The sequence below is a fragment of the Cryptomeria japonica genome, chromosome 3, assembly GCF_030272615.1.
Source record: "Cryptomeria japonica chromosome 3, Sugi_1.0, whole genome shotgun sequence".
In the NCBI taxonomy this organism is placed as follows: domain Eukaryota; kingdom Viridiplantae; phylum Streptophyta; class Pinopsida; order Cupressales; family Cupressaceae; genus Cryptomeria; species Cryptomeria japonica.
The window spans coordinates 455,383,540-455,408,283 of NC_081407.1; the positions used below are offsets into that span (position 1 = coordinate 455,383,540).

The 24,744-nt window shown below is 36.2% G+C and overlaps 2 protein-coding genes across 2 annotated transcripts; both read left to right on the forward strand.

Annotated features, from left to right (window-relative positions):
- The first annotated feature begins 5,076 nt into the window (after positions 1–5,076).
- LOC131060525 (homoserine kinase) lies at positions 5,077–8,037 on the forward strand. The gene is made up of 2 exons (XM_057994135.2): positions 5,077–5,367; positions 6,166–8,037. The coding sequence occupies exon 2, from the start codon at positions 6,643–6,645 to the stop codon at positions 7,804–7,806; it is 1,164 nt and encodes a 387-aa protein (XP_057850118.1). The 5' UTR covers positions 5,077–5,367; positions 6,166–6,642; the 3' UTR covers positions 7,807–8,037.
- On the forward strand, positions 6,173–6,607 carry LOC131049627 (uncharacterized). Its single transcript, XM_057983984.1, has one exon. The coding sequence runs from the start codon at positions 6,173–6,175 to the stop codon at positions 6,605–6,607; it is 435 nt and encodes a 144-aa protein (XP_057839967.1).
- Positions 8,038–24,744: the final 16,707 nt, after the last annotated feature.

Here is a 24,744-nt window from a genome sequence, read left to right on the forward strand (position 1 = left end):
GGACCTGAAACCCTCAGATTTTACTAGGATCTGGAACCCACAATACAACACTGCCAAAAGGAAAAATGATAAAGAAAAACCAGCAGCTCAACCTCAGCCAAAACTGAAAAGACCAGCCTCTTCGCAAACACAAAGGTTTACTAAGGCTCCCTTAACCTTCAACTAATACCAAGGGTGTTTCCAGACACCCATAACCTTCAAAGACACCAGATTACAACAGATAGACATACATTCACAATTTGGACACATAGGGTTTTGAAAGGCTCCCCTAACCTTCAGCCTGGGTTTTAAATTGGCCCCCAAAACCAACAGAGAAGGGTTTTCCCAGGCTTCCTTAACCTGTAACAAAGACCTTAGGCAACCGTAAGCAAAACCTGTCCTTAACCAAACAACAACAATTAGCTAGACTGGGCCCTTGAAAATTACTAGCATCCAACCTGCCTATGGGTTTTGCAAGGCTCTCACAACCAAAAATAGGCAACAAAAGGATAAACATAGAGCAAACACCAAAAGGGGGATTTTGAAAGGCCTCGTGAACCTTTGAGATGGGTTTTATAATGGACTTCATAACTAGTAGGAAGAAGCCAATCACCACCCAACATCTGATCAAAGTCCACCTTCCACCACTACACCTCTCCACCTATAATGTCCCTACTAGTTAGAGATAATTGTCCTGCAAAACAGATTATTAGAACACAACGAAAAATATATACATAACTAATCTAATTTGCAATTAAAGTTCAATTACTTAATTAACACTAATTTCAATTCTTAAAAAGGATACGGGTGCAGCACTGGGACATGTCCTTAGGCAGCTGTGAAACTCACCTTCTTGGAACCCATCTTGGTTCTAAGCCATCCAGGAAATCGAATGTTAATTCGATTCTTGTCTTGGATATAATTTCTTACACTCGAGCCATCCAAGAAATCAAAGGTTAATTCGATTCCTGTAATGGATATAATTTCTTACACCCAAGCCATCCAGGAAATCGAAGGTTAATTCGATTCTTGTCTTGGATGTAATTTCTTACACTCAAGCCATACCAAGGAAGACCATCATATATGATCAACTCCTTGCCTTGGATGATGCATTTCATCACCCAAGTCTACCATAGAGGACCGGCCAGATCCGTCTCTTCTTGGATGAACTTTGTCAACCAAGCCATAACATATATGCATATAGATATTCGGTATATACTGCCTATCAGGGATTATCATAACCCTTGCATTAGACTAAGGGAATTTCTTCCCAATAGCCTCCATCATATAGCCACATCATTCAAATTACATTCTATAATTCATTATCATTTTCATTCCATAATCTACATTTACATATTCCTATATTAACATGTATTTGATAACATATATTCAAAAAATATTCATTAACGTGTTCTTAGGAAAATTCATTAACATCTAAAAATTAACATATATTCATGACTATTCGTTAACGTATATTCACTAATATTCATTAACATATATCTAGAATTATTCATTAGCATGTATTAAAATATTTATTACTATATATGCATGTGTGTGACACACACGTCCACACACACATATATCCTCTGTGAACCGCATACATCACTAGTCCATCTCGACATACTTTGGCTTAAACTAAATTGATTAGGAGACAAAACTATCTTTAACATGTATCCAATCAGTGATAACAAGAACATAGGCTTCTTCCTGATATAATCTTAAACAATCCATTTGATTTATATACTAATATTTATTATTAATATACATATAGTTATATATATATTATTTATTCTCAGATATTATCATTATATTACTGTAGATGCATAACTTTATAAAACATTATAATAATTATAATTATATTATTATTATTATTATTATTATTATTATTATCTAGATTTATATTACTGTTAAATTATGCATAGGAATGTTATCGGGCTTCCAATCTTACTCATCATATTGAACACATCACCATGCATGCCACCAATACTGCCAATAACTTAATGACAGTTCTGATATGATCTGGAGAATCTTATTGACAATTATTACATAGATAAATCTATTATCCTTTTAGACCCGAGTATAAATAAAGGAATTGGATTATCTTATCCAATATTTATGTATATTATAATTACCAAATATATAAATTAATAATACCATCCCCACCTAAAAAACAATAATTACATCTCGTGGGGGGTAAGGACAGACAGATCTGACCATGCGTCAGATTTGGTCTACCACTATTTAAGAAATTAAGAATGACTGTCATATGTGTTGTAGTCTATATTAATATTACTACTGATATTTTGCATTCAATCCTTATTAGACTTCCTATATATTAAGCATACATATTAAACACATCTCTGTTCATTGTTGTTATAAATCTAGTGTGACACGTTAATATATACCATGTATTTTATGAAGTTATTGGTGAGGAATATATATATATATATATATATATATATATATATATATATATATATATATATATATATATATATATATATATTCATGATATAATATGACTGATTATTATTTCTTATGTTTGATTCGATATCATCCTTCTGTGCCATTAATATTTCATTTGGTTAGAGTTTAGCATAACTTACTTGGGCGTTCTATTTCATGTTCTTTTACCTCCGATGTTGCGATTGGTTGGTGAATCCTCCCCCCCTCGGCTATCGCTTGGTGTGGTTCATTAATATTTCTTCATTGGGGTTGAAAGGTTGTGACTTTCCCCGAAACTAGTGGCTGATGGAAAAGAGACGTGTCCCTTTTACAATTCATATACCTCTTCAAAGATAAATCACTCCTTTAGTTTAGTGCCATTAACTCTAATTAATCCTTAATGTTATTGTGGAGACGTATTAATTTGGATGTCGATCCAATGTTCATTAATCGCTTTTGATTATCTTGGACGCTGTCTATGTTCAGATTCCTTCCATTTTAGTTGGCTTAATAAATATTATATTTATTATTAATTAATTAATTTATATTATTATAGTTTTATTATTTATTTTTATTTGACTATTTCAGGAATATTATTAGTAATAAATATTAATAGATATTAATTAAATAATACATTTAATAAATAAATAAATTTCAAATAGTAATTCGTTGTTATTATTATATTAATTAATAATAATAATTACTTCATTTAGGATATATATATATATATATATATATATATATATATATATATATATATATATATATATATATATATATATATATATATATATATATATATATATATATATATATAACGATGAAGGAGGGGACATGACACCACTCTATAGGACAGGGAACCACCTCAATAGGAGCTGAAAGGACAGAGAACATCAGCTGAAAGAGTTGGGTTTCAAACCTCAAAACATAGTCCAACAACCAAATAACCATCTCATAATGCTTAGCTGGATAGAAGGGTTTTGAAAAGGCTCCCAAAACCTTGAGCTGAAAGAGAGGCCCGAACCAGTAGACTCCATGCCGACAAGCTCCACCAAAATCTCCACCTCTATAGGAGAAGAGGGAAAAAAACCCAATAGCAAGGAGAAAGACACAAAAGCACACCCAACCTCAAGAATCAGGGCATCCAATACCCCAAGCAAGAGCCATCCCACAAAATTCAACCCACAACTCTTCCCCTCTATAGAAGAATGGTCCACCTCAATAGGACATTCTGAGAGAAATGAACAAAAGGCACCTTGAAAAGCACCAGAGAACCTCCTGAAATGTATAGAACAAGAAATGCACTCACAGTCTACAAGAGGAAACTTTGAAAAGTCACACCAAAATGGCACAAGGACCTCCCACACAGAGACCCCCTACAACACCAGATCCTTCCCAAAGGGGCAATAGACAACCCAAGGGGAGAGGGGAATCCGAAAACCCAGAGAAGAACCATTCCCTTGAAACTCCACCCAGGTCCCAAACAACCCCCTCACTCCAAGGCTCAACCGGGTGAACACGAACAACTAACAGAGCGAAGACAACATCTGTCGCAACCGCCACAAACACCTCCCTGTGCTGCACAACAACCACAAACAACAAATCCCCCTCACACTCCCACGAAGTCCGCAAACAAAACCCAACATCGAGGGTCCTGCAAGCTGCCGAGGAGGGAGGGAAAGGGAAAGCCTCCCTTTGCAGCACAAAGACCGCATCAACATCAAAGAATGACACAGGGGTCAACACAACAACCAAGCACCCTTTAGCAACACTGTCAACAATCAAAATCACCTCTGTCGCCACCGTAACACCCCATCTGTAGCCGCTAACCATAATCTTCTCTCCAAACAAACACCCACAAACAACAAAATAGATGGCTGAGAAATGGGGATATGGAAACCAGAGCAGAGAAAATAGAGGGGGAAGAGAGGAGTAAGCGTTCTCCTCACCATCGCCATCCCCTTCCCCTGATTCATCTGCCTCCCCAATAGAAATCCTAACCTCGCTCCTCCTGACGCTCCCACTCGCCATTTCTCATTATTATGTTGTTGTTATTTATTAATTTATTATTATAAATATTAGTACTATATTATTAATAACATTATTTTATTATCAAACTTTTATGTTATTAAATTGCATGAGGATAACTAAAACAATATTGTTAATTTATATATTTTATATTATATATGTTTATTTATTTATATAATATAAAACTTAAAAAAATCTAGATATAGATTATAAAATGTTTGTTTATTAGTTGTGTAAAATAAATTTGAAAACATAATTTAAACATGCTAAAGATTATGTTAATTTACATAGAACTTTGCCTAAAAGAAATCATTAAGATTGATGAAATCCGTTAATAAAATTAAAGTTTTTAAGTAAATTAGATTGAAGAAAAATAATTTTTACAATTTTAAAATTTATAAATCATGCATCTTAACTTTATAAAAATTGAAAAAAAAATGAAAAAAAACAACTTACAATTCTAATTGGTGTAGAGGCAATTGACCAAAATTGAGTGATCAACAAGTATTAATAATCTAAGGAAAGTGAAACGTAACAAAAAATACTAATAATCTAAGTGAAACGTAACAAGAAGTACTAATAATCTGACCAAAGTGAAACCAAAACTCGAAAGACGGACATAGATGCATGAATTTCCACCATCACAAATATTTTTTAAAGTTTTGAGACTTTTTATAATAACAGTAAAAACAAAACCTATGTATATGAAGCAGAAGCAACTACCTAGGTAAACAATGCTAAAGATGTAACACTGAACCCGCAGTCCTGACAATTCACAAACACGATAGAAACAAATAGCTGAAAAAACGCAGGATTTTATATAAGGGGTCGGTGGTGGTTTGAACTGCATATTTTCCTTACAGCCCCAGATTATCAATCCAGATTGTTTTCACCAGATCTTCGCTCCTTACCCAGGTATTTTTACATGTTTGCTGTTGCTAGCCTTGGCATTCGAACTAAATGTATAAATCTGCTGTAAATGCACCCCGATAATCCAGTTTTTCAGAAGTATTTTCTAGAATTGGTTTTATTAGAAGAATATTGCTCTTGCTGCTTACATGGAAGGCCATCGAGCCATTAACTTTCCCTCTTTTCCTGCAATACCTTGGTTGCTGTTCCTGTATGCCTGAAATGATTTACATGTGGTCTCAGGCATGTTGTTACTGATTAAAAATACCAGTATCCATTCATTAGCTGGGCTCTAGCTTGGGGTACGGATTCTTTAAGGTCCATCATGTGTGGGTTTGATTTTTCTCCATTTATTTTTGTTGTTCTGCTCCGTCAATCAATTTAGTTTTCATTTAGAAATGTGTGTAGAGTGTGTGGGGATGTATTTTAGATCACCACATAATCCATGGTGTTTGCGCGTGTATCCCAAGCTTCCATTTAATCTATATTATTATTACAGCATTTTCATAAGCATTCGTTCTACATTATACCCCTGGAAGCTTGAAGACACCTATTTCAATCAAATTTATTTTGCATATGAGGATGTTATTTAGATTTCCATGCTAACAGTTATAAGAAACACAGTTAATAGTTATGGGTTTTAGTCGAGATTTGCTCATGATTGAAAGTTAAATTATGCACATAGACATACCATTCCCAAAGGTAATTTATTTCTAGAATCTATTATTGCATGTTAGTTTGACCTCCCAACTGAGTGAGCCACAAGATTGGAGCACATAATTAAGTTTTCATTTTTGAACTCAGTCAGGTGATGATTGGTTCGTGTGGACAACCAGCAAACCTGGAAGATATCTTTGAATCTGTGGTAAATCTTGAACAGCAACATATTCAGCAAGGGTACAATGAGGGTTTTAAAGAAGGAATAGAGCTGGGAAAAGTAGAAGGAAGAGATGTGGGTTTGAAACATGGTTTTGAAGTAGGGGAAGAATTGGGCTTTTACAGGGGTTGTATCAATGTATGGAAAGCCGCTCTTGAGATTGAACCAACTGTATTCTCGACAAGGGTTCACAAGCAGATAAAACAGCTAGAGGAATTGGTAGATAAATACCCAGTTCTTGAACCAGAAAATGAGTCTGTTCAAGATATTTTAGAATCCATGAGAACAAAATTCAAAGCCATCTCAGCAACACTGTCGGGCAATCTTGAATATGAAGGATATCCAAAGAGTAACAATACTGAATTTTGAGTGCGTATAAAATATCTTCTTCATATGTTTCACACATGCTTCTTCAGGAAACTATGGATTGCTATTTTGCCTGTTCAAAACAACAACGTTGTTCTTTCAAAAATGATTTGAGACCTATTTATTCTTGTTATAAGTTGGGGAAATTTAGCACTAAACATTCAGGTGGACATTTACCAAACATTTTAAATATTTGGTGCAAGGCAAAGCAAGTGAGTCTGAAACAGGTCACCCAGCTTGAGCCAGAACCTGTTCTTCAATCTGTAACAGCCTTTGCTCCTGCAACAATAGCTAATCTTGGACCAGGGTTTGATTTTCTTGGTTGTGCTGTTGAAGGCTTAGGGGATCATGTTAGTGTAGAGGTGAATGAAGGGATAGAGCCTGGCAAAATTGTGATCTCTTCGATATATGGTGACAACAATAGACTTAGTCATGATCCAGTGAAAAATTGTGCCGGGATTGCAGCCAAAGCAACCATGGAATTGCTTGGAATCCATTCTGTAGGCTTGTCACTTTCTCTTCACAAAGGTCTGCCGTTGGGAAGCGGGCTTGGCTCGAGTGCAGCTAGTGCAGCAGCAGCTGCAATAGCAGTGAATGCCTTATTTGGGAGTAAATTAACAAAAGAAGACCTCGTTGTGGCTGGATTGGAATCAGAAGCAGCTGTAAGTGGCTATCATGCAGACAATGTTGCTCCTTCTTTGATGGGTGGTTTTGTTCTTGTTCGGAGCTATAGTCCACTTGATCTTATCTCCCTTCCATTCCCCAATGATAAAGAGCTCTTCTTTGTGCTTGTGACTCCTGCTTTTGAAGCCCCAACAAAAGAAATGCGAGCAGTGCTTCCAACAGAAATTACTATGAAGGATCACATATTAAATTGTAGCCAGGCAGCAGCTCTTATTGCAGCTGTCCTTCAGGGGGATCCTTGTCTTCTGGGAGCTGCACTATCATCAGATTCTATAGTTGAACCCAGAAGGGCCCCCCTAATTCCAGGAATGTTGGCAGTGAAGGAAGCTGCTCTTGAAACAGGTGCATTTGGATGCACTATAAGTGGAGCTGGGCCTACTGCTGTAGCTGTTACAGACTCTCTGGAAAAAGGAAAGGCTATTGCTGAAGCTATGGTGGATATGTTCCTAATGAAAGGGAAACTAAAAGCCTCTGCATCAGTTGAGAAGCTTGATAGAACTGGTGCACGAGTTGTTTAACCAATGCTTGAAAATTTGGTCCTCTTTACATGTGTTTCCGTTTGGATCTAATAAGTACGAATTGCATAAGAATAATTTGCTTACTTATTTAAACATTTGGTACTGCATTTTGATGTTTTTTTTGCTAGTTTATGAGAGATTAAACTTTAAGAAGTCTGGGATATGTTTCAATTTTTAAAAATAGTTTATTTATAAAGAGCTTGGATATCAAGCTATTACTGTTTGCTGTTACATTTCAACCATGTTACCTGGTTTTATTGTTTAGCCAGTATCATTAGATCTCCTGCAATTTTTCAACTTTGTTTTCAAAAATGTAATGGGCACCCCCTGTTCGGCACTAAATTTATGTCCTTTTTACTTAGTGTAATTTTGTCAAACAGTTGGCTTGCAAGCTGACTACTGGATTTTTTGGTTCTTGATTTGCAATAGGATAAATTGGATAAACTGATATTTATTGTAAAGCTTTCAAAGTTTATTCAATATAAAAACAACCAGACATATCAAATACCAAAAACAAGAAGATTAATGCTGATGGTATTTATTTAATTCCAACCCCAAGCATACAAATCAGATCTGAAGAATATTACAGACCATATGATAATAAACAAATTCAAACCTGAACTCCACGAGTATAGAACTTGCTGAAAACACTATTCACACACTAGCTGCACTATTCATGGCACTGTTCACGTTACTGTTCACGGCACTGTTCACAGCAACTCATATATCTTCACTATCACCTTCAAACTGCTCCAAAATCTTCTTAAATCTGCCCTGTGAAAATCTAATGAACCCAGTGTGTTTCCTAAATGAAAACACCATAAATTCCCCTGACTGTATCTCACAACAGCGAGAAGAATGTTGACCAAGAGGGATTTCGTCCTCCAAGCCCAACGAATCAGATTTCTCAAGAAATCCAACAACAAGATATTAAATCTTCTCCAAGCATACCACAAAAAGAGCTCTCAACCTCAATTTATATTTTCTTCCTGGATGCAAAAAACTTCATTTCTTAAATGTGGGACAATACATTTTAGAATAAAATATTATTTCCCACAATGTACACATTAAAGGGAACTTTTAATATTTTAAACATTACTTTATATTCCCAACCTTATAATATAACGATAAAGTTAAATATTTAATTTAACTTTACACTTTATCGTTAAATATTAAAACATTGTTGATAATCCCTTTAAATCATTGTCGCCTTCAAATATTTTTTTACTGATAATTATGCCAACCAGGGAAACACTAGAAATTTCAAGTCACTGCTTGGAGACTAACGTACTATAAATAGTAAGTGTCTAGAAACCCTGTCAGAGCAGCACCGATTGGCCTGAAACTGAAAACAACTAGGCCAAAACACCTCAGGATCCTACCAATGTCCTTGTTAGCCTTCGGGACCGTGTCAGAATAGGCTAACGACACCCCATATCATGTTGCGCTAAAAAGGGGACATTACAAAAAATCCCCTTTTTATATACTTACGCGAAGAAAACGATGAAGTATGCGATATACAACTGGGCCTATTCTTATATGCCTTGATAAAGCATTTACTGGTCTCTACATGTGCTATTCATTTACCTATATAATGCAATTATCTCCTTTATATTCCAAATATGTAGCTTTGCACTGGTGCGTAATGTTTGAAAGCAGAGTCTGCTTGAATGTCAGTTAAAACTAAAATTATAATTGATGCTCATTTTACATGGAAAACTATATATACATTTCTGGGTTTAATTTTAATGAAACAGGTGTTTTCTCAGAATTTGTAATTGTATTTTCCATGTATAAAAGTGCCAGGTCGTGCTAGTTACCTGTCTAGCCTCGTATTTATGAACTGGTTTACATGCACATGACTTGAATTTAGTTTCTGGTGGCAGCTCTGGGACAATTCAGTGCCTGGAATGACTAACATTACATGCTTTGTTAGAATCCCTGGAATCAACAAGATGTTTATAACAGAATTAAGCAAAAATAAGGGAACAATAAGCAGTCAGCAAGTTGCATATTTATAACACTCAAAATATTGTTTACCAGACTATTTTTTGGAAAGTGTAACAAAAAACATGTAACATAATATATAATTTCACATATACGAAACATTTTGCATATGAGAATGTCTGATCAGTAGGCTTTGATACCAAGTGATATGATTCTATTTCTGAATGTTCATTAACACGAGAGAATCCTGTCTATATAGCTAAATATTTTAGGATGACTTTTAATGTTTTTATCTGTCCAACTATTTTCAGTTTCTGTCTATCGTTCCATCTATTCCTGATAAATAATTGTAGTTAAATTACTACGATATTAGATGTTGACAAAGCACTCCTACTTAAGGCTGATCTAATGTCGATAAATTGATATGTTACTCAAAATGTTGATAGTTTCTTCACTGCAGCAATGAAGTGAAGGTCTAATCTGATCCATGTGAATGATGTTGCCACCTTGTACAAGGACTATAGATATATTATGAAATTTGACAAGAGATGTCCACCAGTTTTGGTTGTGGAAGAAGTAAGTCAATGTGGTAAAACAATAGAAAGTTGCCAAATGATACCCAATTAAATTACATGTGCCGGGGAAAAACATTTACAATTATTAGAGGGAGGTTACACAAAAAGTATCTTTAAAATCCTTCATTTTGACAAGATGGACCTAACCTTACTTATAGTTGAAAAGAAAGTCACAAAACAACTTTATATAAGGTTGGTTACAAATCCCTGACAACCTCAAAAGTAGGTGCTGAATAAGAGCTATCAACAGAGCAACAAGGAATATGGACAGGATCATGGATGATATAGCTTTTTCTTCAAATTGTTTCCATTCTTCACACAACTCGTGACTCTTTCAAAATGGCAAAATTTGTTATTTATCTGTTCAAACTCACTGGTCTTAAGTTTGACTACATAAACAAAAATGTGGATAACAATTTTTGGCTGTGCAAGCTGAGTCTAATGTGCATTCATGAGTTTGGAGACATCCATTCAATGATTAGGTTGTTCAACAAATTAATGCATATTAGAGAGTCCTGGCCTTATTTTGATTTATCCAAAAATGTTCTATCTAGCTCAAGGGATTTGTATCTCAATCTTACATGGAAAAACTTTGGCTGAAATCTTAGAATGAAACAAATTCTCATCATCAATTAATAAAAGCAACAGTGCACTGCAAACTCTCTTATGGCCTCTACATCAATTGCCAATAAGTTCTAGGATAGTAAAGATATGAATATATTAGATATTGATTGGTTAAGGAATAATAAAATAACATGCAGGATGAAATATTACTCAGGCCTTCAGAAAGGAAATTGTCACTTAGCAAGAACTACCATGAATACAACACACTCATAGTATAGATAAAGTCTGAAGAGAACAACGCTCTCTACAGATGACCACAACCATCTAGACAAACTTTCTGGAGCATTGGGCATGGTAGTTGAAGGCCAGTCACTCCACAACAACCAGTGAGAGAATGCAAGGATGCAATGTCCCCTTTTAGGATGACTAGGAATTATGGGATAAGTACTTGAATTCCTTAGAATTACAATATCTGATTTTGCTATGAACTTATGTGATTGAGAATACAAAGACACATATAAATTAAATGACAATAATCAATGCCACTTGCCATCTCTGATTTATATTATTAAGTGAATGCTGTATTTGCACTAAGTGCAATGATCACTTAGGATCTCTGCTATGTCAAATGTGGCAAAATCAATATGCAATGAGATACAATATGATATTGCTTATAGCAATATGGATTTGCTGTCTCTGATGTAAATGCTTAAAACATGCAATACATGAGAAGTAATATTGCCAAGAGCGATATAGTTGCAGTGTCGGATGCTGATAAAATAACGTGCAACAATGGTGTTGATTCTATGTCTGATATGTACTTTCCTCCCTTTCAATCAATTGTGCCGTCTTAAACTTATGTGCTTGCAGTCGGGTTAGCCAAGTTGACCAATGCTCACAAGAGCAGATCCAATTAAGGATTAAAAGTAATAAATTTCCAAATCCATCCCCTTTAAGATGATTGTTGATTCCTTCTTATATCTTGTGATAGGAATGATAAGTCACGCTGCCAAGGACATGGCTTATTATCAACTCCTTTCCCTTGTGTTAATCGCACCACTTCATGACAACCTCAAATCGTTGCATACATAATCCAGATCGGTTTGTATATAATAAACATAGTACCCTTTCATTATGAGGATCGGTTAGTCATCTTTACCGGTTAGTCTCCTTTACTAATTGTTGTTATCCATCACAAGGTAAACCGCTTTCTTAACATCGTTCCTCTACCTAATCATTCTTCTTTAATTGATATTATGTTCAATAGTTAACATCCATTAGTTAACAGTGTTTGCATTAGTTTGGATATCGATTAGTGGAGGATTAACATTCCAAGCTTAATCGATTTATTATTCATTAGTCGACATGCTTAATATCATTGATGTCTTTAGAATACTGTTATCATCAAGACTAATCTTTTTCTTCTTCTTAAATCGATAGTTGCTGTCTTGTATTGTCATTGATCATTAGTAATGTTCCTTATGCTATCGATGTTGGCCACTTATAATCATTCTTACTTATTGACTGGAAGCTGTACTCAAAAGTTCTCATTTGGTTGGGTATATCACAAAGGATGTACTACTCAGGCTCACATGTAAAAGAGCTTTTAAAAAAATGGAACATATTTAAATACTTAATTAGAACTGTGTATAACATAATAATCACTGTAATTCCTAAAAAAACATTCCTTTGATATGGAAAGCCAGATGAATGCTCATACTTTGTTTGATTCTGTGAAAAACATTTTGGAGAAGAAATGTCCTTACTCTATGCATCCCTACCATGGCAATGAGTGAAACAGTTGATTTATCTACCAAGGAGACGAGGTTCTGAAGCTTTGACTCAAGAGTGTGAGTCACTACGCAGGAGACTATTTCCCTTCCAAGCTCTCCCCACTGTATATGTTTGATGGCTGTCCCAACTCCCAAGTGAGATGGCACTAAATCATGGAAAAGCTTCAGCTGCTCTCCATCTACCCCACCTTGTGTCCATGCAGTGGTGATAGGGAGGTTCACACAAAAGAGTTGCAATTTGTTTTGTAGGTTAGAAAGTTAGGAAGAGGTGTCATAGTGGGCTTCCAAGTTTTCTTTCACCATGCTCTTCTCTTGAATCAATTCCAACACCTAAACTCTTTTGGGAAACTCTCTACCACCTAGTTTTCTCAAATTACTCAAGATCAAGGCTAGAACTCACTAGAGTAAGTTCAACCACCAAGATGCCAAAATCTTTAACCTTCATTTGCAAGGGACTAGGAGGATGTTGAGATGGTGTAACAACTCCTAACATGTGGTTTTGTGGTTTATTTCCCTTCATTTCTTCATCGCTTTCACAAGTTCCTATTTTCAAGGCCTAGTAGCCCTATGAGCCCCTTTTAGCCCTACCTTAACGGTTTTTGCTCAATTGCTCATAAAACTTCCAAAAGACCTCCTAAAAGCTTTAGTGATCCGAATACCCTTTTGGACATTCTTTGAGATTCAGGAGGTTAGATTGTTTGACACGTCTGTACAGGTATGGCCCCCAAAATGGCTCTTTTTAAGGGTTTAAGGATTAAGAGCTTTCTCCAATAGGGTTTACTGATCTCCACACCTTGTCACACCTCCATGTCACATTGAGGCTCTGCTAGACAACCATCTTCCATGCCAAACACCTGGCTCAATCTCATTGATCATCCCTGCAAGTAATAATGCAAACAACAGTCATGTTCCCTAGCCGGGCTATGGCAGAGCTCGCCTAGGTCATGATAGCAATTTGCTTCAATGCAACTTCCAAGACACTAAAATGAATATTTACACTGTACATAGGCTCCATGACCTGAATCCCAAAGGCCATTAAAAAAACACAATGGGAATACAAGTTGGAGCCATGCCTAGGGTCTTAATCCCTTTACTCAGGCCGAGAGCAGTGCAATCAAGAAACAATTTCAAACACACCACTAAACCTGCACAATGAAGGAGTACAAGTACTTCTAGAGCACCACAACAATGAACCCTAAGCCACCATGAAAGAAAAGTACCAAGATCAATCCATCTAGTACGGACTACTATAAGCAAATTACAAGTTTTTTTATGCAAAATCTGGAAATTGCCTCCAATTGCTATTCAAAATTTACTCTTTTGATCTTCCAACCCTTTTACAATCATTTGAAAAGCATTATATATGCCTATTCACTCATAACCAACCACACATCAGTTCCTTAACCACCGATTTGATTGTATTTTCAAAAATTGCTCCAAAAGTTGCAAAAAGTTGTCAAGCAAACATGACAAGTTTTGCTCCATCATGCATTTTTGAAACTTGTACCTATTTACTCACTCTAAACCCCCTAGGATGGTTCCCTAACATCAAACCAACATGTGCAAAAGCCTTATGAGGCCTTACAAGGAGTTTTACCCAATTTTGCTACATGATGCCATTTTAGGCTTACAAAGGCACATTGGTCAAAACTGAGAAAACAAGTTAACACTAGAGACAAACAAACTACAAATAACCTTAAAACACACTTTTGGACCTACCAATGGTCCTTTATTCACTCATTGATCCAATTGAAGATCATTCACTCCAAAATTGTGAAAATTCACCAAGAAAACTAGGTGCTCCTGCACCAAGTGGCCACCTACATATGCACGTGCCTGGCAATCAAGTCTTGAAACATGGTATCCCCCTCATCCTCTGCTGCACTCCATGCTCCAGGCAAAACATTAGAAACAGTTTAAGTTTTGTCCTCGCCTGATGTTTGATTAGGTACAATATTTTGTTGTCTTTTCAAATGAAAAATCAGAGACTTCCCCAATCAAAAAGATAGCAGTCAATGTTTTGTTTGGCAGTCCTTATTTAACCCATTATTCAAAATCTGCAAAAAAGAAAAACATTAGTAACTTAGTCAAATTTTTGCTTTTGCAACTCTTACCACAGACCATTGCGAAACTGATTACAAGAAAACATTAGTCTCCTGCCTTATATGCAGGGACTAATACTAGTATCCCTACCTTATTGGTAGGGACTAATAATAATTAGAAATATTGCAAGACTGCGAAGAGCTTTTCTAAAAGGCCATATTCAATTATAGTGCAATTCATATTGTTAAGACTCTGAGTTAGACTCAATAAAAATAGCACAGTATTATGAAGTGGCCGTGCACATGTCAAACAATAGTATGTAGTTCCATATCATTGTGGTAGCATGTATCATATTCAATTGCTCTTATGCGATAGGTGAGAGAATAAAAGCATCAAGGCATTGTACACAAGCGCGTTTCATACTATTCTCTATCACGTTTAAGCTATGTGTTGCAAACTTATTTTGTATGGGCAGTACATACCATTGTGATGATGGTGCAAGGAAGCCATTTGGGTTGTGCTATGTCAAAATTACACAATATATAATGAGTAGCATCAAAGTTCCCAGTGAAAATATTGTGATTATCGGGCACAGAGCAATATTTGAGGTCTATGGCAAAAACATAAATTGAAGCAAGAGGGGAAAAAAACAATAAACAACATCTGCAAGGAGTGCATTCATTATCTGAATAGGACAGCAAGACAACAAGCTGCACACAGAATGTAGTATGGAGTTGAAAACTCCCTGTTCCAAATCTGCCCTTCTCACAAGAAACCAGCAAAGCAAACATGTTTCTTTGCAAGAAATACTACTATCTGTATTAGACACTCTATGTGTTTGGAGTTGCACAATGAACTAGCAAACAACACATATGCCACATGTGCCCTACAAGACAACCTTGAAAGAGAGCTTGAAACCCAGCAGGCATGCAACGCCTCCCATCCTCTCCTGTACTCCACGCCCCAGGAATTTGTTAGCTGAACAAAAACATTTGGCTAAACTTCCTAGCCAAGCAGCATTAAATTAATTTCAGATAATTGAAAATTCACAAATGTTCCAGGGAAAATCAATCAACCAATTGCATTTTGCAAAAAACAGAAGCAAAATCTGTATAAAAGACGATATATGAGAGCTTGCATAGATTCTCACTAGAGTTAAATGTTCCTAAAGTTGACTTGGTAACTGAGCTTGGAAATATTTTGTTACATGTTGTCCAATTACAATTAAATTTTAATATGTGAATCATTGAAGGAAAAATATAAGCCCCCGCTTTGTTATGTTAAATGCAATTAGTAGATTGATTTTCCTTGGTAGGTTTGTACAAATAATAATTTGATAATTTGACAACATTGTTTTATCCCTTTGTTGTAGTATTTTGTGAGACAAATTACATGCCTTGTGTATGATTTTTGCATTTTGTATTGATGCTCATTAGGGCAGTTGCAACGATAATGTGTGGCAGAAATCTGTTTTTGATTGTACTGTGATTGATGTCCATGCTCTATTGCCCTACAACCCTCATCATTAAAACGATCAGATTCTTCAGCTTCACTTTTAGTTCTCTGAAGAATAAATATATTTGTTAGAAATAATGAAATAGTGAGAACTTGGTGTTAGAGAAAACAAAGTGATGAAACAATTAAAATGGCATGTGCCATGAAGGTCCGTGTGGTCTCAAAGGCCTTAATTTGTCCTTGTTGACAAGGCATTTGCCCCTTGACTCTGCTGTGTATTGCAAAAAGGAATGCTGCCTGTCAATCTTGCTGGGGATGCTACCCCCAAATTCCTGTAAGGGGCATTGCCCCTTGACCCTATTTGGTGCTTCATCCCTAGACCTTTGCCAATAGTCATCCCCAAATCAACCCTTGCCAGCCACCATCCCCAAATCAAGATCCTTGGTCCTACCCTTTTTGAGACTCTAAGGAACATAGGACTTTTTGGAACTTTGTACTTAGTTTTTAGGTTGACTTTGTACAAAGTAGATTGTAATTGAAAACTATCAGCAACTAGTTATCATTTATGCACTATGTAGTATGTATTGTGCAATGCAATTTAATCAATATGATAATAGCATAAATATGAAAATCTATATCTCAGTTTATGGGCTAAGCTGTCATTTTTACTTGCTCTTTATATCTCTCTGTTATAAAAATGCCTAAAGTAGATTTTTAAAAAAAAATTTTTTTACAATTTTTGAAAATCTGATTTTTTTCTTGATTAAATCCAGATTGTTTGATAAAATTTTAATCTTTTGGTTTGTTGATTTTTTGTCCAAAAAGATTTTTACTACTTTGGTTGATACTGTAGACCCTACCCGTAAGGGCCATGCATTCATAACCATGCAGGATATATACCCCTGTGCATTTGTATGTGTAAGATACATGCACCCAAATATACTTGATCTATCTATTACTGGACATTTTGTGGCCTCAGGGCCTTTCACTGTTAAATATTTGCAATGAAAATACTTGTTTTTAATTGCTGCGATACTTGAATCAATGAATATTGAGCAATGAATCTTGAATCTGATGCATTATAAGAATGTTTAAACTTGAATCCTGATATCATGTACAGCGATACTTGTAAAAAAATTTCCAAATTGTATTTCAAATTTTTAATATACTGCCATCCCCATAAAATGGCCTGCCTCTAGTGCCCCCAAAACTAATTTCACCATCCTGCCTCAGAAACTGTGGAACATAGTTTTTGTAATGTTCCCCTGTTATTTACTTAAAAGTGGCTGGGTCAAATGGAGGTCTACTTAGGTTTGAAACCATGGTTCATACCTCAAATACCTCTTCATGGCTTAAATATGGTTGCATGGTCCATGCCTCAAATACCTCTTCATGGTTTAAATATGGTTGCATGGTCCATGCCTCAAATACCTCTTCATGGCTTCATTATGGTTGATGGCCTTCAATGCTATTGAAAAACTAAAACCAAATTGATGGACTTGACTCATGGATCAAATTAGATTCAGAGTTGGATTCCTCTATTTATATCAAATTCATGTCGTTCTATAGCAGCTCCAGTAAATCCAAACTATTAAACTTTCTTCGACCATTAGTGATACTCTATTCTGTGTTGTTTGAGATATTGCTCTGAATAAAAATTGTCTTCAAAAGTTTACCATTTAGGAAAGTAAACCCAAACTATTAAACTTTCTTCGACCGGTAGTGACACTATATATTCTGTGTTGTTTGAGATATTGCTTTGAATAAAAATGGTCTTCAAAGTCTGTGTTGACGGAATGGATAACCTGGGCAGGAATATATTTACATGCATATGGGACATTCCCGCGGCAAATAAACAGAAGGAAATGATTTCTTCATAGCCAAAGAGAGTTCTCTCCCATTTTATTATGTCCACGCTGCCCACAACCAACCTGTATCCCAACTGTAAATCGTTACTCATTTTACTTCTTGAGGCCCAAGATATGTGGGCACAGGCATTTTTATCATAGAAAAAGAATAAAATAGGGATTTAATCTTTCAAATCGAAAAAATGGACTTAAGATTTCAAAATAGGACAAATTGAAAACTGCCTTTTTCAAACGTTCGTAACCATGGAAACAGGTATCTAAATTGAGAATTAAAAAAATAAATAAATTGAAATGTGAAACTTTGAAATCCAAATAGAAAATTTGACACTTTCTTTAAAAACTGCAAAGAGAAAAGAGCTATGATATTGCTGGGAGAAGGATTTGACAATTCATAGAATAAGAGCTCTTAATAGGAAGGTATGAATACGGACTTAGGTCACAAGGTTATCCAAGATTAGCATGGGTCGCTGCCTTGCCAAAATAGAGTCTGAAATGCTATTGAGGATGTATATATATATATATATATATATTTTATTTGCAAGATGCTGTCTTAGGGATAGCTCCCTTTGTATAAAACCATAAGAAAAAGATTAGTCTCATGGTGGAGTGATGGTGGGGCTGGCAAAGCCTAATCCCCACATACATTAATTCTCATCATCTAAATCATTAGACTCAAAAGCCCTGTGGGAGTTATTGTGCTTCATATACAAAAGATCTTTGATAAGTTTGTTGATCTTGCCCATTTGTTCTTGAGAGAGCAATCTCACGTTACTCCTCATAAAGCACTGTAGCTCCATGTTGCATTTGATGAGGCTCGTTTTGACCAGTTGAAGAGCCTCCTACATCAAACTGTTTTCTTTTAGCGTCTGCCTGGCAAAGACTCCACCCATATCCCCTGACTCTTCAGATGTAATAGCCTCTCAGTGCTCATTGCCTTGATAGTTGTTGCACGAAAGAACTTGCTAACATAGTTTGCGGCAGCCAACTTACCTCACATTTTCCTTCCCAGAATGGTTACAAAGTGCTCTAGAAAGGTTACCGGAATTTTTATGTCGTGTACATGCATGGTCTCTAGAAAACAAGTGAGAATAACTTCCACAATCACACTTCTTGCATTGTTGGAACCAATGCAAAAGAGAATTCAAATATACAAAGAGTAACATATCTTTTGCATTTGTAGATGCAATCTTTTAGCAAGATTCTGTGGGCCATTTGGAGTAGGGAGAAACCAGCGGAAGAGGTCCATAAATAGTGTAAATTGGATTCAAGCTTAGATAAATCGAAAAGTAAGGAGGTTTACGTATATATCCAAGATGAGCAGGGAGATATATTTTCCTTAATCTGCATCGAGGAGGGATAAGATTGCAGGGCTCAAACGTGCCATAGCGTCTTGCTGAACAAGGTAGCCATGCAACTTGTCTAAGATTGGGCATGTGTTCTATTCCATTATTTAATTTCTAGATGTAGGCTTATCTACACACAACATTGATGTCATTAGGAGAATCTTGTTCAATGTGTATGTTTCTTAAATTCTTCCACTCATAATTTGAGACATGCTAGAAGGGCTTCCATCTTAAATTCAGTGTTAGTATCATCTTGGAGTTCTTTTAGAGAGCCCATACAAAGTCCCCTTAATTCTCTTTGATGGTGCAACCTATTGCGAATGCCCTTAAGTTGCCTCTGGACGGTCCATCAAAATCAAGATTGAGTTTGCCCTTGGGGTGGCGGGCTGCCACTTGATTTGATCTCTCCTTTTCTTGGAATAGCAGGGACACTTACCTCCTCTAGTTTTGGAGAAACTTACAACAAGCTCCAACTTTTCATGATGTGATTGTTCCACATGTGATTTGTGGATCTTGTGTTAGTAGCATGCATTTTGGCCAAGATGACTTCGTTGATCTCTACCTCAATTATTTTAATTACCTCTTCCACGTTCCAGTTTTTTTATGGGCTAGCAATCCATAGTCTAGCCCAAAGAGATTTACTATTTAGCCTTGGTCAACTTCGAAAATGATTCAAGATTTCTAGTAGGTAAGGCGCCCAACTAACTAAGAGGTTCACAAAGACAACTCCAATAGGAGTGCAAATTTGTAGTTTAGAAGAAGGTGCTTCATTGTTTCCGTAGCCTTCAAACATAAAGAGTACCTTAAAGGACCTTCAATCCCAATCGTCCGCAATCGATCACCCATAAGGATGCATTTGTGAATGCTAGTTCAAGCAAAAGTTCTTGCCTTAGAAAGATAGAAACGACTCTAGCATAGCTACCAGCTAAGAGCTATTCAATGTAGTGACATTAAAAAGTTGATAGTCGAGCTTTATTGAGTAAATGCCTGATTTTGTTCCAGTCCAGATGATCTAATACTTCTTGGAAAAATAAAAAGTTTCACTTATTAAGTTCGTGTAAGCTTATGTTTTAGAAATAGAGGAAGAGATGTGTTATTAAGTTCCTTTTGAACCCATTTGCTTCTAGAAGGCATGGTGGCCAATTCCAATTAATTGATCACCTTATCGATCTGCGAGTCTTCCAGTATCTCCCTACATTCATTAATTTCTAGATTGTTGATTAAGGGATGTGACCATTCCACGAGTCTATCCAAAAATTCACCCATCTCTATTATAGATGAACCAAGATAAGAGCTTGGTGATAAGAGAGTGGCATGACATCATGAAGTTTCATATGTGAGATCCTTCAAGCAGGTTGGTAATGGATAGAATTCTAGATTGATCTAGAGTTGAGATATTTTCATTGTAGGATTTAGCTTCATATAGCCTCAAAGAGTTAATATATCTTCCAATCAATATGGCCCCTAACACTAAATTTTTGTTTTCTTAGGGAGTGAATTTTGGTGCTACCAATCACCTTACTTTGACAAATCGTCTCAATTGATCAAGGGGATTCTCTTATTTTCATTTGACCCTTTCAAGAGGAATTTTTTCATTATCCCACCAAAACTTGAAGCCAACTTCTTGGTGAGTTGAATGTAGCACACCATATATATTGAGATAGTGGAAATAACTACTTTTATCCTCATATCTTGTCAACACGAGAGAGCCAACTACCTTTCTAGGATTCAAACTTGGATTTGCAAGTTCTTGTGGCGTCCTTCCATAGATTAGATCTAATGACCCCCTTAAATAAGGATGCCCCAACATACTTTCCCATGACTGCATTGATGTTGAAATTAAGGAGCACTACTATGTATCTTTCCATGACCTTGTGAGTGTTGAAGAAAATATACAATTTTCTATGATTGATAATTGTCCTAAAGGCAACAACATATCAATCCAACACATACTTTATCAATCTAGCTTCCTCAAAGTGAGCCTCCTTGTCTAGGATTGTGTCATCAACAAATTGTTGATGAGTGAGAGATGGCATATCACTGTCGATTTGATAGCTAAACCAAGTGCCTTTGCCATAAGCCCAAAAAGGAAAGGGGATTTGGGGACCCCTATCTCAATCTTTGGGTAGCCTTAAAGAATCCACAAGGATATCCTTTGACTAAATCTGAAAGTGAGGAGCTGAGATGCAACTAAAGATTCAATTCATATTCTAGTCAAGAACAACTATTAAACTCTTTCATGTTCCTTATTGATATCCAACATGATTGCCATGCATTTTTTGTGTGGTGCTTACAATAGAAGAATAAATTCATAATGATCATGATTCCATTAGTGATTGTCCTCCTTGGGATGGAGCCACTTTTCTCCATAGAGATTAAATGTAGGAGTATCACTTTCAACCTATCAATGATAATCTTGGAGATGATCTTGTACAGGTCATGCAAAAATTATAATCAATAGTGGGTTTTTCTAGGAATTAGAGCAAGGTTGGTGGTGTTGATGTCGTTAGGATCTTCCTTCACTTCCGATAATCTTCAACCACCTTCCATGCATCTTAACCAACAAGGTCTCAACATTTCTAGTAAAAACATGTTGAAAATCCATCTAGAGTAGGGGCCTTGTTGGGGTGAAGTTGGAAGACCATTGTTTTCACTTATTTTGTGGAGATAGGAGCTATGAGATTGGAATTATCTACATATAAAATCAAACTTGAGATATTATCCAACAACCTTGATTTATTTCACATGTCAAATATTGCATGATTGATCATTAGTTCCTTGAAATATGAGACAACCTCCACCTGGATGTCTTTTGCCTTGGTAAGGAGGGTTCCATTAATGGATCTAATGAAGTTGATTATGTTTTGAGTTATTCTAACTTAGGTAGTATTGTGAAAATACTTGGTTTTCAAGTCTCCTACCTCTAACCAAGTCCCTCATTTTGATTTCCAATAGGTTTCCTCTCTTGCCAACATTTTAGCATGCTGATGGATAAGATCCATTTCCTTAAGAAATTCATCTTGATACATTCCATGGTCTAACATTTTTGAATAATAGCCTCAAGCTCCAACTCGATTCTTTCTTTTGAAAGAGGACATAATCCACTCCTTCAACCTTGCCTTGAGGGAACTTAATTTCTTCGTGAAGCAAAATATTTGAACCTTTTTATTTATTAGCCCAAATCCACCATGATTGAACAAGATCTAAGATGTAGTCAGTTTTGAACTACATTCTTTCAAACTTTCATGGACATCAAAAAAGTGTGCATGCCTTAGTGATAGAATTAAGGACTAACCAATGAGTTAAGCCAAAAATGGGACTTATGGAGGAGTCAAGAAGGTAGGCAGATTGTAGCCAACAGGCATCATGCAAAACCAATGTCAAGTCTCTCTATAATGTTGGTGAAACCAACCCTTCTAATAGTCCAATCAAATTCTCCATTCTTGGGGATAATGTACAAAATACACTTCTTTGATGAAGTTTTGAAAGTCAATCTAAGCTAATGAGGTACAAGATATACCTTTTTTCTTGGGTTCTTAAAGTATGGTACTGAAATCTCCTCCAAGGAGGAAACAATTGAGAGACATAGACTATAAAAAGAGAGCTATTTGATTATATTCCTAGAGCTTATCTTCTATTTTAGTAGGGCAACATATATTGAGAACATAAAAGCCAAGTAAGATAAAAGACTTTGAAACTTGTCAACCATCCAATTTTGTGACTCCACCTTGATATAGTGTAGGGACCACATAATCCCCAATGATACAAATGAACATTAGAATCCACAAAGGTGTTAGCCTAACTATTGTAGTGAATGACAAAAGCCTTTAAATCAACCAAAACCAAATTTGTCTCTTGCAACATAAGTATATCAACCAATAACAATTCTAAATAGGATTTGGTCATACACCATTTGTTAGGGGCATTAAAGCCCCTAACATTCCAACTAGTGTTCTTCATTGTTCTCTAAGGGAGTTCTTCCCCCCACCTTAGGTCATAACTGTTAGACAATTCAAATAATTGGAAGACAACTGAGAGGGGAGGGGGGGGGGGAGGCGGGTGAATCAGTCGTCACAGATTACCAGAATATTTAGCAATTAAAACTTTAATGCCGGAACCCAAAACATTAATACTGGAAGGCTTAAACCAAATACCGAAATATTAGTTAAACCAATTAAGCATAAACAATAATCAGAGAATAAATACCATCCACATGACACCAAGATTTATACGTGGAAAACCTAGTAAAGGGAAAAACCACGGTGGGAAGCCTACCCACAATCAGATAATACTTCTGCAGTAAGTATGTAAATTACAATTGAGGAGCCTGCACTTGCAGGAAGGCCAACAACTTAGAGCACACTGCTCATCACAAAAGGAGTCTCATTGACTACATAGAAATCCAGACTACAATCCGGAAGAATGAATGAACTGCAAAGATAACATCTCTTATGCCTGAGTACAGTTCCGGTTAAGCTCAATATCGGAGGACTAAATCCTCTTACATAAACCCAACTCGATCTCCAATAGTCGACTAAATCCTCTGCCTGAATGATATTACATTATTTGCACATTACATATCCATATCCCATTCCTTGACCATATACCTATGATGATCTACAATGAGATCTTACATCATATATATACAAACCCTCGACCATAAACAATCAGGTCGACCACCAGACAATAAACCAATTACATAATTACAAAACATGTCGGCCTTAGACCAAACAGACAATATCCAACTCGTTAGACATCCCCGAAACACATCGAGAGGTCCGATCCACATGTTACATTAAGCCGGTCCATAACCTAGATCTACCGGGACCCAATAGAGGTCCACACGGTACAACAATGATCCCAATCCGCCGAGTCTCGAACATGATCACCATCAACATCCTGAATCCATACCAGAAGGTGCACCAACACCACTTGTGCAATTCATCAAAGATCTTCATCAAAAGCTCTACCGATGAAACCCTCGCCGGAACCACAAACCAAGCTTTTGAGCAAGAAGGATAGCATCCGATCACCAGACCAAAACCAATTGACTAAATATGAACATGAGTAAGCCAATTCTATAACCAAATCATACTGGAGCGTACCGGATCATGCCAGATCCAAACCAACCAGAAACCACACATCCTATCGGGACCAAAAGGGTGCCGGTAAAGCATCCAAAACAACTAGTGTTGACATCAATGCAACACATAATGAAATCCTCCAAATGGCCAACAATTTCCCCCTTTGGCATTGATGGCAATACTAGATGTGAAAAACATCTAAGTACCAAGAAATGCCAAATAAGTCTCCCCCAATGGAAGACAACCAATAATCTCCCACATAAAGA

What these genes read in the sequence shown, in the direction of transcription:
- LOC131049627 (XM_057983984.1), top strand. Translation starts at nt 6,173, where the DNA reads ATGATTGGTTCGTGTGGACAACCAGCAAACCTGGAAGATATCTTTGAA.
- LOC131060525 (XM_057994135.2), top strand. Translation starts at nt 6,643, where the DNA reads ATGCTTCTTCAGGAAACTATGGATTGCTATTTTGCCTGTTCAAAACAA.